The 17070-nt window shown below is 38.7% G+C and overlaps 1 protein-coding gene across 5 annotated transcripts; it reads right to left on the reverse strand.

The window, feature by feature from the left end:
- Nucleotides 1–2678: 2678 nt before the first annotated feature.
- LOC101745962 (tetratricopeptide repeat protein 1-like) lies at nt 2679–16608 on the reverse strand. 5 transcript variants are annotated; one of them, XM_062675903.1, is made up of 10 exons: nt 16223–16608; nt 15309–15539; nt 13920–14076; nt 10710–12195; nt 9735–9766; nt 9102–9202; nt 8692–8703; nt 5501–5626; nt 4535–4638; nt 2679–2764 (listed from the first exon to the last, which is right to left on the reverse strand). In XM_062675903.1, exons 1-4 carry the CDS (start codon nt 16395–16397, stop codon nt 11916–11918), a joined length of 843 nt encoding a protein of 280 aa, XP_062531887.1. In that variant the 5' UTR covers nt 16398–16608; the 3' UTR covers nt 2679–2764; nt 4535–4638; nt 5501–5626; nt 8692–8703; nt 9102–9202; nt 9735–9766; nt 10710–11915. The 5 variants fall into 5 exon arrangements, with proteins under 5 accessions (XP_062531887.1, XP_062531884.1, XP_062531886.1 ...); XM_062675900.1 differs by lacking the exon at nt 9102–9202; XM_062675902.1 differs by lacking the exon at nt 9102–9202 and having other exon boundaries at nt 8622–8703.
- Between the last annotated feature and the right edge of the window lie 462 nt (nt 16609–17070).

Raw genomic sequence — 17070 nt, forward strand, 5'->3', positions numbered from 1 at the left:
CCGCCGTGTCCACTAATATCTTATCATTCTCGGAATGAATATCGATCCGATATCGGCTGATAAGAACGTACTCCGTGAAATCATACCCTACTTTGAAACTAGTGTGACCATAATTAATTCATTGAGTCTGCTTTTCATCGGGAGAATCGATATGATTGGTTCCGAAAACAATCTGACTGAGCTGAGAAGATCGAATTCTAGCAATAAAGACATTAGAACCGGGACATTAGACCGGAAACACTTGAAGTCAGCGTCGGAACGTTACTTCGATAAGACTGCGTCATGATAATTATCTTATCGTTGCCGCGGCTGACTACTCCCCGTATCCTGATCATGCTGGAGCCAGTCACCGTCGACGTTCTAGACACGTCCTTACGGATCCATCAGATTCAATAACCTTTACATTAGACGCTTTCAGCTCTAACATTAGGAGCCGGCTTAGGGACCCCGGTACCCGTACTCGTCAAACTAAACATCAGCCCGCTGAGGTTCTCGCCGGATCTTCTCAGCGGGTAGCGATTCCGATCCGGTAGTAGATTCATTCGCGAAGCAGCTGCTCTCGTATAGGTCTCCTTCGGAGGCGCTCGGGCAGCTGTTAGCTAATCCCACTCCTCCTGGCTGAGCCCTTGTTCGCCCACCTGTCCTGGTGAAACTGGAAAGGCCTCAGGACCATCAGTAATCCTTCAATCATAAAAAAATAGTATAATCACGCCTCGGAACTGACTCGGAATTTAAATCACATAAATTTTTCGCAGACAAATAAACTATTATGATAAGCTCCGGTAACTATTTATTTTAAAACCAGTTTGGTCGTAAACTCAACCTTCCAAAAGCTTGATAAAAAAAATCCACTTCTTTTTAAAACCTAAGATGCCGCAAACTTCATCATCGTCATCATCATCAAACTATAGCAGTCCACTGCTGTACATATGCCTCTCCGATTACTCGCCACTGATCATGATCTTCAACGTCTCTCATCCAGCTCAATGATGCCGCAATACTTGTGTCCTAATTAAAAAAACGCAGTATTGTCACCTTAAAGTCACACTACTAAACCTCCAAATAACCAAGACACGCAACGAACACTCATTCAAAAGGAATCCAACCTAAAATCGTTCACATAGATACAGAAAAACACAATCGTCGCGGCTCTAGTGATTTCGGTTAATATTTATCCGTTTCAATACAAAGTAAATTCGTGATGCTTCACCTTAAACACGTTAAGAATAATACGGATATTTCAAAAATGACGTGCTTATGAATAATAGCTTCAGCGGAAATTGGACATTTCATTTATATCTGCAATGACGTTTGATATTTTCCCCCCAATCACTACCGCCATTTTAAGTACGCAGCGTGGCCCGTATTATTCTCGTGCGCTCGCGTCCGCGCGTAGCTGGCATAGCGCTACCTTAGGCTTACTTTACTAACTTACTTTAGGCTTACTTTACTTACTTACTAGGCTACCTTAGCTGACTTAGGCTATCAGCGAATAGGTAGGAAAATTCAAATAAGAATAGTGCACTAAAGGCGAATAACTATCGATTTAGCGACGTAAAGGTATCGACTTTTTTACTGGTGGTAGGATCTCTTGTGAGTCCACGCGGGTAGGTACCACGACCCCGCCTATTTCTGCCGTGAAGCAGCAATGCGCTTCGGTCTGAAGGGTGGGGTAGCCGTTGTAACTATACTGAGAGCTTAGTACTTATATCTCAAGGTGGGTGGCGCATTTACGTTGTAGATGTCTATGGGCCCCAGTAACTACTCAACCACAGGTGGGCTGTGAGCTCGTCCACGCTTCTAAGCAAAAAAAAAAAAGACTAGACTTAGAGTCAGACCGTTCTTATTGTATGGATGCGAAGCATGGACGCTTAAACAGAAATACGAGACAAAACCTCTCGTGACAGAGCGAAAGGTGCTGAGATAGATACTAGGACCAGAAAGATGACGGTTTTAGGCACGTCCGGAAAAACAAGGACGTGGACAGGCTTTTTGGTGAGCCAAATATTCTGAGGGAGATGAAGGCGAGAAGGCTTAGATGGCTCGGGAGTAGTGTACCGGAGGGACGCCGCCCCGTAGAGAGGTCCAAGTTTTTTTTTTTTATTGCCTTTGTAGGTATACGATCACACGACCCACCTAATGGTGAGTGGCTACCGTCGCCCATGAACTTCAGCAACGCTAGGGGCAGAGACAAGCCGCTGCCTACCGCTAACCTGCAAAAACGGGAGTCATGACGGGCCTTATGCAGTAGAAGTAGTAGTACATTTTTTACCCCACCCAAAGGGCTATTTATTCCAGCCATTTTCGGACTGGTTGGTGAGCTCACGGGTGCAACCTGGGAAGACTCGCTAAAACTGGCCCTAGCAAGAGTAGCGCTGAACCTACCACCGGATCGAAATCGTGACCCAATGAAAAGATCTGGCGTGAAACTCAGTGGGTTATGTTTATAGGTTAGGTTACACATTGAACTCTTCGCCGCATTCGTCGAGTACGTGGGTGGATCAGAAGGACGCGTAATAAGACGTGCTTGGGGCTATTACCGATAAAATACCGATAGTGACTCGGGAGGATGTGATAGGGCGTACATATCATAATATCGCCACAACAAAAGTCCATTTGCCAAAAGCCGTGTTGGCAATTATTCCCTTCAACAATAATTAAAAAAAAAACTATAGAAATTATTACAAATGTCATTTATTAGACACCCACAATTTGTCAAACATTTTTCGAGTCGCACAAAGTACACAGGACAGCACAGAAACTTCTGGAAAAAATAGAGAAATATAAAAGTTAATATATCTATATATATAAAAATGAATTGCTGTTCGTTAGTCTCGCTAAAACTCGAGAGCGGCTGGACCGATTTGGCTAATTTTGGTCTTGAATTATTCGTGGAAACTCAGAGAAGGTTTAAAAGGCAGATAAATATAAATATACGCTCGGAATTAAATAAAAATAACAATTTTGTTTTTCCTTTGATGTGTCCCCCATCGGACGGATTCCTTTTGTTTGTTTTAAATTTATTTTATACAAAAGCTTAGGTCTTTTATTTATCGATTGAGGCACTACGAAGTCTGCCGGGTCAGCTAGTAAGAAATATAAAAGACTAAAAAAATACACGCTTAAATAGCCAAAACCAAACTAAACATTAATTTCGTCCTTGTGTTCATCCTGTCAATACTGGTCAAGATATTAGAGCGAAGTTATAGAATGATTGTGACTTCACCGGTCCTTGACGCGTTTAGGAATTGTCAAGTTAATCCGACGTCTTCAAGTCGATGACAATGACATTCAAAGAACTTATATTTAGGCACACAAGGACTTTTTGGCGGGAACGCGAGGAGCGAAGTCGTGTGAATGTTTTGTCTATTTAGTGTTTCTTCATGTTCAAATGTGGGAAAATGAAACAAAGCCGCTGAATGTAACTTCTCGGGATCCTCCAAAAAGTCCACTGGAAAAGTCTCAGTAAATGACCACCATTTTACTGAGATTTTATTTCATCCCATATCATCTCATCTCATTTCATTCATCTGAATCAACTTCATTTCACTTCATATTATCAATGTTCATATTTAAAAAAAATGTCTGTAATATATATAAAAAAGATCAGGCTGTATGGTGTGACACTATTGCCTTTCCAGTTGGAAAAATAAAACTACTACTACTTACTAACTACGATAAATAACAACAAGTATTATAAAAAAATCCGGCTTGCGACATGCGCACGACTAAACAAGACAAAGGGCTGAGTTTGTACACAATGTTCCTTACAAACTATAGGAGAAAACAACACGATAGTAGCTAATAAAGTTAGATATTACGCCCGATGAAGTCTGAGTGAGACTTAGATGTGGCTTACATAGAAGGTTACCAACCAGGGCCGCATTCAGAGGTCTGGAGGCCTCGGGGTAAAAGAGGAGCGGGCCCCCCGGCCCCAAATTATTTTCCAAATAAATCGAACAATTTTTTTCAGTCGAGTTTTCCAATAAATTATTTATAGTGAAACCACACACTCTTTTAGTATTTAACAAACATACATAAATATAATCGGAGACAAGAATTATCTAAAATTATATTTTAGTGTTTTCGGGTTAAGTAAAATAACGAAAAAAAGAATATCGAAGGAGAAGGAAGTGTTTACTTGTCGGAATTTGAAAGAGTTTTTTTCCAAAGTCTCTATTGTGGGGCCCTCCGTTTGTGGAGACCCGGGGGCTTTATCGAATAAAATGTTTAAAGACCCGGTCTATTTTGATAGACGTCTCTGATTATTGTTAATAATAGAACACCCCAACATGCCTTTTTCATAATTTCTTTACAACAACGGCTGCCGGGAAGTAATCGCTTTTGGCGAAAAGATCGCCTATTATACAAATTATATCTACCTGTTCACTTTCATTATTAATCATGTTTTAGTGTGAAACAATGCTCTATCTCTCCCTTTCATTCTATCTATCTCTTTCTCCCTCTCGCCTCCACTACTACAGACCAAACTAGAGTTAACAAACAAACAAAGTGAGTTAATAAAGGTACAAACCGACTGCAAGCGATCAGCGCGAGCGACGCCTGAGACGGTACTTGCGGTCGCAGTGTCGACACCGCTTGAACGAGCCAGACCGCGACCGACACCGCCACTGGTATCTGGAAACGCAAAAGCGACCTCGTAAACCTGTACAGTGAGCTTTGAGACGCAGTTTTTTAACGTTCTCGTTAGCGCAAAAGTTAACTCAAATTTGTATCGAGTAGGATCAGCGCCCCTAGCGGTAAACGTAGGCAAACGTTCCAACTCCGTACAAATTTGAGTTAACTTTTACGCTATCGAGAACGTTAAAAAATTCGCACTGAGCCCACTGAGACTTTTTAGTGCGATCGTAGAATCACACGTGTTACGAATTTCATTTTGGTCAATCAAAAGGTATAAGGTAGGTAGTGGCTTATTTTTATTGCTTACGTGGGTGGAAGAGCTCACAGCCCACCTGATGTTAAGTGTTCACTAACAGACCCATAGACATATACAACCTATGCCGCCCCACCCACCTTGACAAATGAGTTGTAAAGGGTCTCACTTTTAACAGTACGAAGGCTGCCGGATACATGGCAGCATGAATTAACCCGCCTATCTCAAGGCATGAGGTCAATAATTCTCAGCGGAAATAGGCAGCGATAGGCACCTAGCCGTGTCAGCTCAAAATACACCCGTGAGCCTACCCCTAATTAACGATTCTAAATGGTTATTGGAGCCCATAGACATCAACAACATATATGCGGACACCCACCTTGAGACATAAGTTCTAAGACTCAGTTTTATACTACAACAACTAGCCAAACTTTCAAACCGAAACGCATTACTGCTTCACGGCAGAAGATAACGGGTGGTTCCTACCTACCTATCAATGCAGACTCAAAAGACACTCTACCACCGACATATACGCGATGCGCTGAACCTAAACTAACAGCTTACCCACTGCTCTAGGTCGTTTTAAACCCAAGTACCACAACGTACCGTGGTCTGCGACTCCTGCTTCTGCAACGAACACTCCTTCTCTTGCGACAGCACGCCTGCCTCACTCGATAGCGACGGTCGCCCGAACGGCATCGCTTGAACCTACCGCTTCGGCTGCGACAGCGCCTTTATACGGACATACAGAATATTAACGGCAAATTATTAATGAGGCGACTAACAACTTATTAGGCGATTAACTACATGGTTCCAAAAAAAATCATTTGGTAGTGGTTAAATATTTTAGCAACAATTATATTATAATGAGCTACAAAACACAAGATCTATAATAACTAAATAACGGCTGCTACTATAAGATAGTAAATATATTAAACAGGAAAAATGAAATAATATGTGAGGTATTAAAAATAATGACTTGGCAGCTAATATTAACAGTGGGATATCAAATATTGTATTGTAGTAACTATTGGCTTCCATATAAAAATACACCTTCGGGCAGTAATTTCAAGCAGCTATAAAAATTAAAACAGGTCCCAATTTTAAGTATTAGGATATGAGAATTTTTGTTGTAGAATTGTAAAGTATTGAAAAAATCGTATTTATTTAATTATAATAAATTGTTGTTGTTGTTGATTGTAATAAAAAAGTATATTTAGTACCTAATGAAGAAGTTAAGGCTACGGGCATGACATATGATGAATCATGACATACATTAGATGAGTTCAAAGAAAAAAACTTCGCATTTTGGAAAACCGAATTACCTAATGCAGGATGGAAGCAAGGCACATGCACGTGTCCTCAATTCTTTAAAATATACATCTGTAAACATATATTGGGTCTAGCCATACGGCTAAAACTAACCACTCCACCTTTAGAGGCAAAATTGATTCCGATTGGACCCAAAAGAAAACGTGGGCGCCCTACTAAATCAAAGCCTGCACTAATATTGCAATAGCTTTTTTATTAGTTGTAGTACTTTTTATCTACCTTGATATAGCTTCTTTCATTTATAATGTTTCATAAATAAATAAAGATAATTGTTCTACTTTTGTGCCTTTTACTGTTTACCATTAAAAAAAATAATAGTATAGACCAATAATATTTTTTGCATGCCGCAATTTGCATTATTTAGACCTTATAAAATGTCGCAAAGAGTATGTTTTTTATAACTATGTGCATATTTTATTCTCATCTCAGTTAATTTTATAAAAAATCTCATTGTATAATATATAAAGGCCTATTCTCTACTTTATATTCGCCGCCAAGTTGTCGCCTAACAACAAATTCAGTTGCTTCACCAAAAAATCACTGCCAATTTAAATTTAAATAAAGCGAATATAGCGAATAGAATACAATATAAAGTTGCTACTTTATACTTAAAATGCTATTTTACTGTAGCTGCCTAACCCATTATTTTTGCTACCCGTTTTAATTATTTTTAAAATCCTAAACGAGATTAGTTTGTCGCCGCGTTAAATACATGCCAATATTAACTCATGCATGCTGATAGTTTCAGATAGAAGGAGCACTATCTATCGATTTAGTATTACTTATATGTATTTATTTTATGTATTTCATTATATATGTACGTGTATGTATATTTTTATGTTATTTATGTGTGTAATTGTGTATGTACATATATAGTCTGATATATTATGTATTAGTGTTTTTATTTATTATTGTTACTATTATTGTTATTGTGTACTGTATCAATAAGTAAATTGATTAGATTGTACTTTTCTACCCACCTATGTAAAGCTCACCCTCTTTAAGAACGGTAAGCTGGTAGATAGCTCAATTGTTGAATTAAGCTCGCCATTTTTATAACTTTTCGCAATTATTATATTGTTTTAACTGTGTGTGTACAATAGAATCAAACTCATTAAAATACGGTAAGGTCATTAAAGAATAGAAGTTAAGATGCGCATGTTGCGATGGATGTGTGGAGTAACGAGAATGGATAGATTACGGAATGAATATGTTAGAGGAAGTCTCTCAAGCCCTGGCCCTCTAAGTGTTTCGGGTCCCCCTCACATGTCGGTCTGGGGACCGGCGAGGGGGGCCTAAGAAGACGACGTGCAAGCTGCTCTGCACGCGTTTTACGCAAGAGCATTCGGGTGATGGAAGGCCGGCTATCCTCGACCCACGCTGGTTCTGGCCCAGCGGGGTATTCCGTAGGGTAACCCACTCTAACCGGCGCCATCTAGGCGGGCTTCGGACAGTCTGCCGACCGAGAGGGCTGGTGGTCGTGGCGCCGACGACCGCCAGTCCTGCGTCCCGAGGGGGAGGGTGATGGGAGAGATGTGCTCCGCACAAATAAAAAAAAACTGAATATGTTAGCGGAAGTCTCAGAAAGCGGCACCTGTGACAGAGAAGCTGAGAAGTGCGTGCTTGGGATGGTATGGACATGTGATGAGACGAATAACTATGATGTAACTATACTGAGACCTTAGAACTGATCTCTCAAGATGGGTGGCGCATTTACCTCTTAGATGTCTATGTGCTCCAGTAACCACTTAACACTAGGTGGGCTGTAAGCTCGTCCACCCATCTAAGCAATAAAAATCAAATAATTAAATAATGAAAATGAGGTTGGTAGGACCTCTTGGGAGTCCGCACGGGTAGGTACCACCACCCCGCCTATTTCCGCCGTGAAGCAGTAATGCGTTTCGGTTCGAAGGGTGGGGTAGCCGTTGTAACTATACTGAGATCTTAGAATTTATATCTCGAGGTGGGTGGCGCATTTACGCTGTAGATGTCTATGGGCTCCAGTAACCACTTAACACCAGGTGGGCTGTGAGCTCGTCCACACATCTAAGCAATAAAAAAAAAAAGCTTCACCCTAACATTTAGGCGAGCTCACGGGGCTCAAACCGGAGTGGTGCTAACACTGGCCCTAGCAAGAGCAGTGCTTCGCAGAATCTACCACCGGATCGGAAACGCGACCCACTGAGAAGATCCGGCGAGAAACTCAGTGGCCTGTGTCTGTGGGAGTATCTGCATCTAACTACATTTTAAATAATATAGTTAAATTAATTCCCCTTTAAATCGCATGGTTCGATACCCGACAACGGGCCCTGATATAAGAGGCTGTGAAGGCTGTGAGGCTTCTTCTGTATGGCAATTTCCCATATTTCATCAAATAACACTTCGTATCAATCACAAGCTTGTAATCCGAATTCCTTCGTGTGCCAATCCCAAAATTATAATAGGCTTAATCATCATTGGCTTACGTTTTGCACATTCTGTGGACAAGAAAACAAAAAAATGTTTATAAATTACCAGTGATTTTAGGTGAAGCTATGCCGGAATTGTCTATGTCTCTTTATATATAAGCTACGTTTTTCTTGAAGTTAATTTTCCTTTTACTAACTTGCCTTTTTTGAGTTAACCGAAGTCTATTAATAAGTAATAAGTTGCTACGCCATCCACGAGAACTCATGTCTAATTAGCGGCATAAGTAGATTGGAATTTTTTTTTATACCTAAGCTGAGAGGCTATTTCAGCGTAACCTTAACTAGTAAGTGAGCTCACGGGGCTCAAACCGGAGTGATGCTAACACTGACCCTAGCAAGAGCAGTGCTTCGCAGAATCTACCACCGGATCGGAAACTCTACTAGATGCTACTAGTTTCTCACCGTACCTTCTCAGCGGGTCCCGATTCCGATCCGCTGGTAGATTCAGCGAAGGATTGCTCTTGCTAAGGCTAGTGTTAGCAAATTCTCTGAGATTGAGTCCATTAATCTACCAGCGAATAATAGGGAAAAAATTATACCAGAAACGTTGCGATTTAAATCAAGATTGAAAGACAGCAGACGAAAACAAACTTTCGTTTTTTTTTATGTTTACATACGAGATGAGAATGACCTTCGATGTTTTCGAACAGCTCCTAAAAGATGTCGGAAACTGCCGTGCAAACAAACACAAGGATATCATTGACAAGTCAATATCTCCGTTGTATTACTGGATCCTTTGGCTGCAGAATTCATGCACACAAAAGCGCACATCCGTTGCCTTATGTACAATAATTTGAGTAAACAAATTAAGGTAAAAAAAAGTAATGATAATTTGCTATTAGTATGGCCATAAAATTTATTATCATTCAAGATCTTCTGTGAATGCAGTTAGAACAGCGCCCCTAGCGGCAAACGTACCAACTCCATACAAATTTGAGTTAACTTTTACGCTATCGAGAACGTTAAAAAACTCGCACTAAGCACACTGATCTTGAATTATAAGGCATGAAAAACAAATAAAATAATAAATATTCACTCACTTGCGTCTCCGTCGACATTTTGCCATTGTAAACTAAAACAACAAAATGAATGGCCATTATGGATAAGTTCAGTAATCATAGAGACTAGTACAGAGCTGCAAAGGACTATGTCTACAGTAGTGTAGTATAGGACTCTCGGCTAGATGTAGGTCGGATCTGTGTCTGTTTGTGTACGAGAAGAGCTCGGGATCAGTACAGAGCTGCAGAGGACTGTCTACAGTAGTGTAGTATAGGACTCTCGGCTAGATGTAGGTCGGATCTGTGTCTGTTTGTGTACGAGAAGAGCTCGGGATCAGTACAGAGCTGCAGAGGACTGTGTCTACAGTAGTGTAGTATAGGACTCTCGGCTAGATGTAGGTCGGATCTGTGTCTGTTTGTGTACGAGAAGAGCTCGGGATCAGTACAGAGCTGCAGAGGACTGTGTCTACAGTAGTGTAGTATAGGACTCTCGGCTAGATGTAGGTCGGATCTGTGTCTGTTTGTGTACGAGAAGAGCTCGGGATCAGTACAGAGCTGCAGAGGACTGTGTCTACAGTAGTGTAGTATAGGACTCTCGGCTAGATGTAGGTCGGATCTGTGTCTGTTTGTGTACGAAAAGAGCTCGGGATTAGTACAGACCTGCAGAGGACTGTGTCTACAGTAGTGTAGTATAGGACTCTCGGCTAGATGTAGGTCGGATCTGTGTCTGTTTGTGTACGAGAAGAGCTCGGGATCAGTACAGAGCTGCAGGGGACTGTGTCTACAGTAGTGTAGTATAGGACTCTCGGCTAGATGTAGGTCGGATCTGTGTCTGTTTGTGTACGAAAAGAGCTCGGGATCAGTACAGACCTGCAGAGGACTGTGTCTACAGTAGTGTAGTATAGGACTAGAGGCCAAAATTTTGATCAGATCTGTGTTTGTTTGTGTACGAAAGTTGGTTGGTGAAACAAAGTCTACAAAATCCAGCACCACACGAATGAATCATCACTTCTTTACCTCTGTAAATTTGTTACAAAATAAAACAGCTTCTCAAATAAGCATCATAGCAAAATAAATTTGTTAATATTTTGTTTTGAAAATAACACTGAATTAAAATTTCTTAAACATTAAAAAGACATTTAACTGACAATTTCTGAATTTGAAATGACGTGGACTGTTTTTTTTTTTATAATATTTCAATCGTAACATGAAAGTTTTCATGGTATTAAGCAAATAATCCACAGGGAGCACGAAGCTACACTACGATCTCTGTTTGTCTGTCACAAGCTTTATTAAACAATAATGTAATTGTTAAAAGTTCAAACTAAGCTTAGCTATCTGTGTTATGGATACCGAAAACAAAAACGGGAGAAAAAAACATTCGGACCCCGAATAGTATCTTGTCTAGTATTGTTCGTTAGTCATTGTACAGTCTTCGTGGCCTAAAGGATAAGACGTCCGGTGCATTCGTATGTAGCGATGCACCCGCGTTCGAATCCCGCAGGCGGGTACCAATTTTTCTAATAAAATACGTACACTTAGCAAATGTTCACGATTGTCTTCCACGGTGAAGGAATAATATCGTGTATAATAATAAACAAATCCGCAAAATTATGATTTGCGTAATTACTGGTGGTAAGACGTATTCTGAGTCCGCACGGGTAGGTACCACCATCCTGCCTGTTTCTACCGTGAAGAAGTAATGCGTTTCGATTTGAAAGGTTTGGGTAGCTATTGTAACTATACTGAGACCTTACAACTTATATCTCAAGGTGGGCGAATATACGTGAAGCAAAAACTTTGTACCTTTTTACGAAAATTGCGCGGACGGAGGAGTATGAAATTTTCCACACTTATAGAGAATATAGAGAGGCAGTGCAGAATGCTATATTTTTTTGCATAAATAATACAATAAATCAATAAAATAAAAAAAATCTCAGACTACTATATATTTGACACAACATTATATCTCTTTGTTTAATGTCATACTTTTGTTATTGCTTAAAGCCTGTGGTCAAATTGAGAATAGATTAATATTGTTTGCCTTTAATATTATTTGTCTATAGTGTAGTCTTGGCAAAATCTTTCATTATAGAAGTATAATAAGTCTTTGACAATAGAACCATAATGTTCAAACTTATAACTTCAATTAATTATAATCGAATTTCGACTACTGCGGCGACCACTAGTAAAAATAAAAACACAAAAACATCCAACACGGTTTTATTGCTTAAAATTAATTTTGTATCCTTTCGTCTCCGGGTCCTGTTCCATATTAAAGTTCTCCGTGGACAGACCGAACGGCTTCAGTATCATGTTCCCCAGATCCTTCAGTTTCCCCAGCATCTCTTTCTTCATTTCCTCATTCTTGGCTTCCACGATCGGCTTCAGGCGGACCACGGCTTTCCTGGTCTCCTCCAAAGACGGGTCCAATTCTAGAGCCTTCTCATAATCGCTCAAGGCGTCTTGATACTTTTCCAATAGCTCGTTGGACGAGGCACGCCTGTGGGTAAAAAAATATTGATTTTATTAAATCTTCCACCCTTCAAACCGAAACGCATTACTGCTTCACGGTAGAAATAGGCAGGGTGGTGGTACCTACCCGTGCGGACTAAAAATCATGTTCAAAGATTCCGTTACATACTCCAGTAACCACTTAACACCAGGTGGGCTGTGAGCTCACCCATCTAAGCAATAAATAAATAAATAATCGTCTTAAAATATAATATTTATATTTGACATATTATGTTAAATACAGCAAGCTAAATCTAGACAGATTCTGAATTTCTGAATGGTTTCTTGTTTTAATAGAGTTTTTATCCAAAAAAAAACCTATAAAATATTAGTTAAGGACGAAATAAATGTTCTTATTTTGTTACTCGAAAATGAGTGAAAATCATAAAGAAACACGGAGACTGTATTACAAATTTATGTTTTTCTATGTAGATCATAAATTAAACAACATCTTGAGAAAGTAAAAATTGCGAAAAATAATAATTTAATAATAAATTAAATTGTTTTTAGCGGTACAGAGTATTTTTTGTTACCATTTGAACAGTTTCTAATCAAAATGTTTAGTTTTCCTATAAGATAGAAAAAGAAGGATGCTTTATTTCCTAATTATAATAATAATATTTATCATGAAGTTGTTTTAAATGATTTTTTTTTTTATTGCCTTTGTAGGCAGACGAGCGTACGGCCCACCTGATGGTAAGTGGTTACCGTCGCCCATGGACTTCAGCAATGCCAGGAGCAGAGCCAAGCCGCTGCCTACTGCTTAATACTCTCCACAAGCCTCGTTTGAAGAAGTACATGTCATAGCGCTCGGGAAACACCGTGGAGGGGAGCTCATTCCATAGCCGGATGGTACGTGGCAAAAAAGACCTCTGGAAACGCACTGTGGATGACCGCAGTGGCTTCAGGTAGTATGGATGAACTCTACTCCAGTGGCGGACGGTGCGATGGTAAAAACGATTATAGTGTTTCAATCAAGAAGTTTGGGGTACCAAAATTGGAAAAAGGCTTAGCATAAAGTAATATAACTTGGGTACTCCAGACTATATTCTATGATTATTGCAGCGAATCACAATTATGCAAAAAGCTACTTAAGCTGAATTAAACTTCTTAGAAAGGTTTTAATTTAACTGTTACTTTTTAAGAAGAATGTAATTGTAATGTAATGTAAATATCTCTAAAAGTGGGTAGGTTTCTTTTTCTCCTACCTACGCCGAAAGTTCGGTTTTCCTCCCGCTGTACAGGGAAGAAAGTGTAACTTTTCCTCCCACTGTACAGGGAAGTGTAACTTGTTCTCCCTGGGTACTGACAAGTGCGCATGCGCCTTAGTGTCTACGTCTGCTCTCACGCACCTAAAATTCTCCGCCATTATTGTGCTCGGGTAATTTGCAATATTGTGTTTAGTGTAAAAGTGAAATAAACAAAAGGCAATAAAATTTTATAGTGAAGTATTAAACCAAGATGAGTTCATCAGACAGTTCTTATTCAATTAGTAGTAGTTTATTTAAAAATAAAAAAAACAGTTAAATTTTTTTTTGAATGAGTAGCTCCTGGTATGAGAAAAAATAGTATGTGCACCGCGGGAAAAAAGTAGGACATCTCATCCCGCGTGTTTGTGATTTTACACGTGCGAGGAAATGTCCTACTTTTCCCCCGGATGATGTACAATGTACTATTCATTCCAACTCGAATACTTTTCTCGATCGATCTCACCTTAAGTACGCTTTGACATATTTGTCATCGAGTTCCAGTGCTTTAGTGCAGTCCTTGATTGACTTTTGATACTTTTTCAATTTCATCCTAGCCGCACTCCTGTTGCAATATAGAATCGCACGTACTTTGTCGAATTGAAGAGGACATAATCTCAAACCTGAAATAGTGAAATAGTATTTCAAAGATGTCGTGGTCTAAAGGATAAGACGCCCGGTGCATACGTATCTCGATACGACTGTATCAGCGTTCGAATCCCCCAGGCAGGCAATTTTTTTGAAGTTATACTTCTTTAGGCGCGTTATGAAAAATTTATGAGGGTGAAATTTTACGATGCGCGCGCACCGTGACACAAAATTAACAGAAATGAAGTTGCCCACTACATCAGTCATTACAAAACGACCGACGTAACTTGGCGAGTCTGAATATAGCCGCAGGTGAATTTTCGCGCATGTACACTCGTAAAAAATGCTACCAACAAAACAGAAATGGAACCTCTGTTAGTGGCACATGTTGGCACGCACGCCGCCTCTGTTCACTGTGTATTTATATCTATAATATTAAAATTTATCCATTTCTACAGTTTCTACATTTAAAACACGTGTTTTCATTTTGTTTTCATTATACAATTGCGAATTTTATATGTGCATCTGAATTATAATCAGAAGTGATTTAAATTGAATATTTAAATCAATACTAATTAATATTAGAAAATATTTGTGAAAAAACTGTGCTCATCAACCTTCGTAAGTGCTCCAATACAATTGAGGTTAACTATCCGTATGTATTATTTAGTAATATAAATGACAAAATTATTATTTAATCTAAGTCATACTAAATATTATAAATTATTAACGTTAAATATTAATTATGAATTATTTAATATTTAAAAAAAAAATTATAATAAAAATAAAGTATAACTTCTTACGTGCGTACATAAGTACGCGCACCCTTTTTTTTTAAATACCTACTGTAAAAATGTTGATGAATGACTTCCAAGGTGAAGGAATACCGTTGTGTAATAAAAAACGAATAGGCAAAAATTTTAATTTGCGTAATTACTGGTAGGTAGGACGTCTTGTGGGTCCGCACGGGTAGGTACAACCACCCTGCCCATTTCATTTTGGCTGTGAGACAGTAATGCGTTTTGGTTTGAAAGGGTGGGGCAAAAATTGTGCTAAGGTAAAAACTGAGACTTATTTGGACTAGCTTCACTGAATATGTAGGTAAGCTCATAGGACTCTTTTTCAATTTAATAAAAATGAAGAATATTTTCAATTTAATAAAAAACAATAATACAGAGAACTTTATTTTTACTAAAATCTTGACTACTACTATGACTCGACTATGAGACTTGACTACTACTATCTCTTTTTAACTAATAACACTAACCTTCGGTGTATTTCTCTACACTTCTCTCATACTCTCCACATTTGTAAGAATTGTTTCCGGCCTGTTTCAATTCCTCGGCCATGATCAGCCTTTCTGCTTTCTGGTCATCCGTTAGTGCTACCTCGTCATCTTTTAGATGTTCTTCATCTATAGAATCTGTATCGCTTTCTTTGTCATCTTCGTTGTCTGATGCGTTATGGTCAGCGTCGAATTCTGCATCTTTGGGTAGTTCTGCAATAAATTATACAAATAAAATTGAATTTTATGTTTTCGTGAAAAGAATGAGCCGATGAAGATTGCTAATATTAAGAAGACCAGAGTTAGATAAAGATTAGAAGGCCAGATGGTGTCCTGTTGATATCCTGATCATTTCTAATAAAATCAGCCCTGCCATTCTGAATTATATAACATATATACACACATATGCAGTTTTGTTGACTATAAAATAAAGTATACGAAAATAAACAATTTTAACTGTCGTACTTACAATGTCACGTCTGTTAATGTATTTTGTATATGTGCCTATTAGAATAGATTTATTTTGAAAAATTCATCTATCAAGTGTTCTAAACCGTAAACCTCCACATAAATCTGAATAAAAAAAATTGGCAAGACTATACCCGAATCTCCGATCCTAATAAGCAGTACTTTTCCCAGTCCTCTTAATCTTAAGATGACGATAAGTTTATTAAATGTTCAGAAGTGAACAGTGAGCAGAATTTAACGATTGTAGCCTTCAATGTTTTTCTATTAATTAGTTTTCATGGTCGGCTGTCTGTAGTTCAATCAATACAACTCAAATCATGCTCAGAGCGACTATCGTATAATTTTTTTTATGAGACACGGATAGATTTTTGACGTGACAACACCCGAACGATATTACGTACCGTACGTAACAATAATATTGTAATTACCTGTATGATTTTTCGCTGTTTCTGTAGAAAAGCATTGTTCCTCACTAGTACCAGGCTGAATGACATATCCTTCAGTATTTTCGTTAGTATTGAGCGATGTTTCCAAATCCCTTGTGATGTCATTAATTACAGCCTCATTGGAAGTTTTGCACGTATTTTGAAGCCTATCAGACATGGTTATTATAATTAAAACGTACGCTAAAATATCCTGTGACGAGTTCTTTAGCTTGTTAAATGTTAATCACCATGTATTCGCACAAAACAAATTCATGTAATAATAAAGAATCTCTCGAAAATCGCCTTCGATTTGTATGAAATTTAAATGTCAAAATGTCAATTATTTTCAAATTTGACATTCGGCATTTTTGTGTTTGAAACGTTTTTTTTCGTCGTCAGATAAGCGTAGGGAATACAGCCCGTACACTATTAATAGAAAAATAAAAGCCATGTCTATTGCTTTAAAAAGTAAAAGGGCACAAGTGAATTGAAACTAACTTAGATATGATGAGATAAGACAACTCCGCCGGTGTTGGGTTAATTAAGATAAAACAACCTTCTGCCTAAATGGTAGGTTTTGATTTGTTCAATTCATTTTATTTGATTTTCGTACACTTGTACACGGGATAGGACGAAATGATACTCGACCAATTAATAAAATTAAGTTATAAAATAACGAATTGCAGTGTTGAGTTATAACAACTTTAACTTTAGAAGTCAATCATGAACATTTGTCAGGAACGTATTTCATTAGAAAAATAGGTACCCGCCTGTGGGATTCGAACACCGATACATCACTTGATACGTATGCACCGGACGTCTTATCACATCTTAGGCCACCGCGACTTCAA

This window comes from Bombyx mori, chromosome 24, assembly GCF_030269925.1.
Source record: "Bombyx mori chromosome 24, ASM3026992v2".
Lineage (NCBI taxonomy): Eukaryota > Metazoa > Arthropoda > Insecta > Lepidoptera > Bombycidae > Bombyx > Bombyx mori.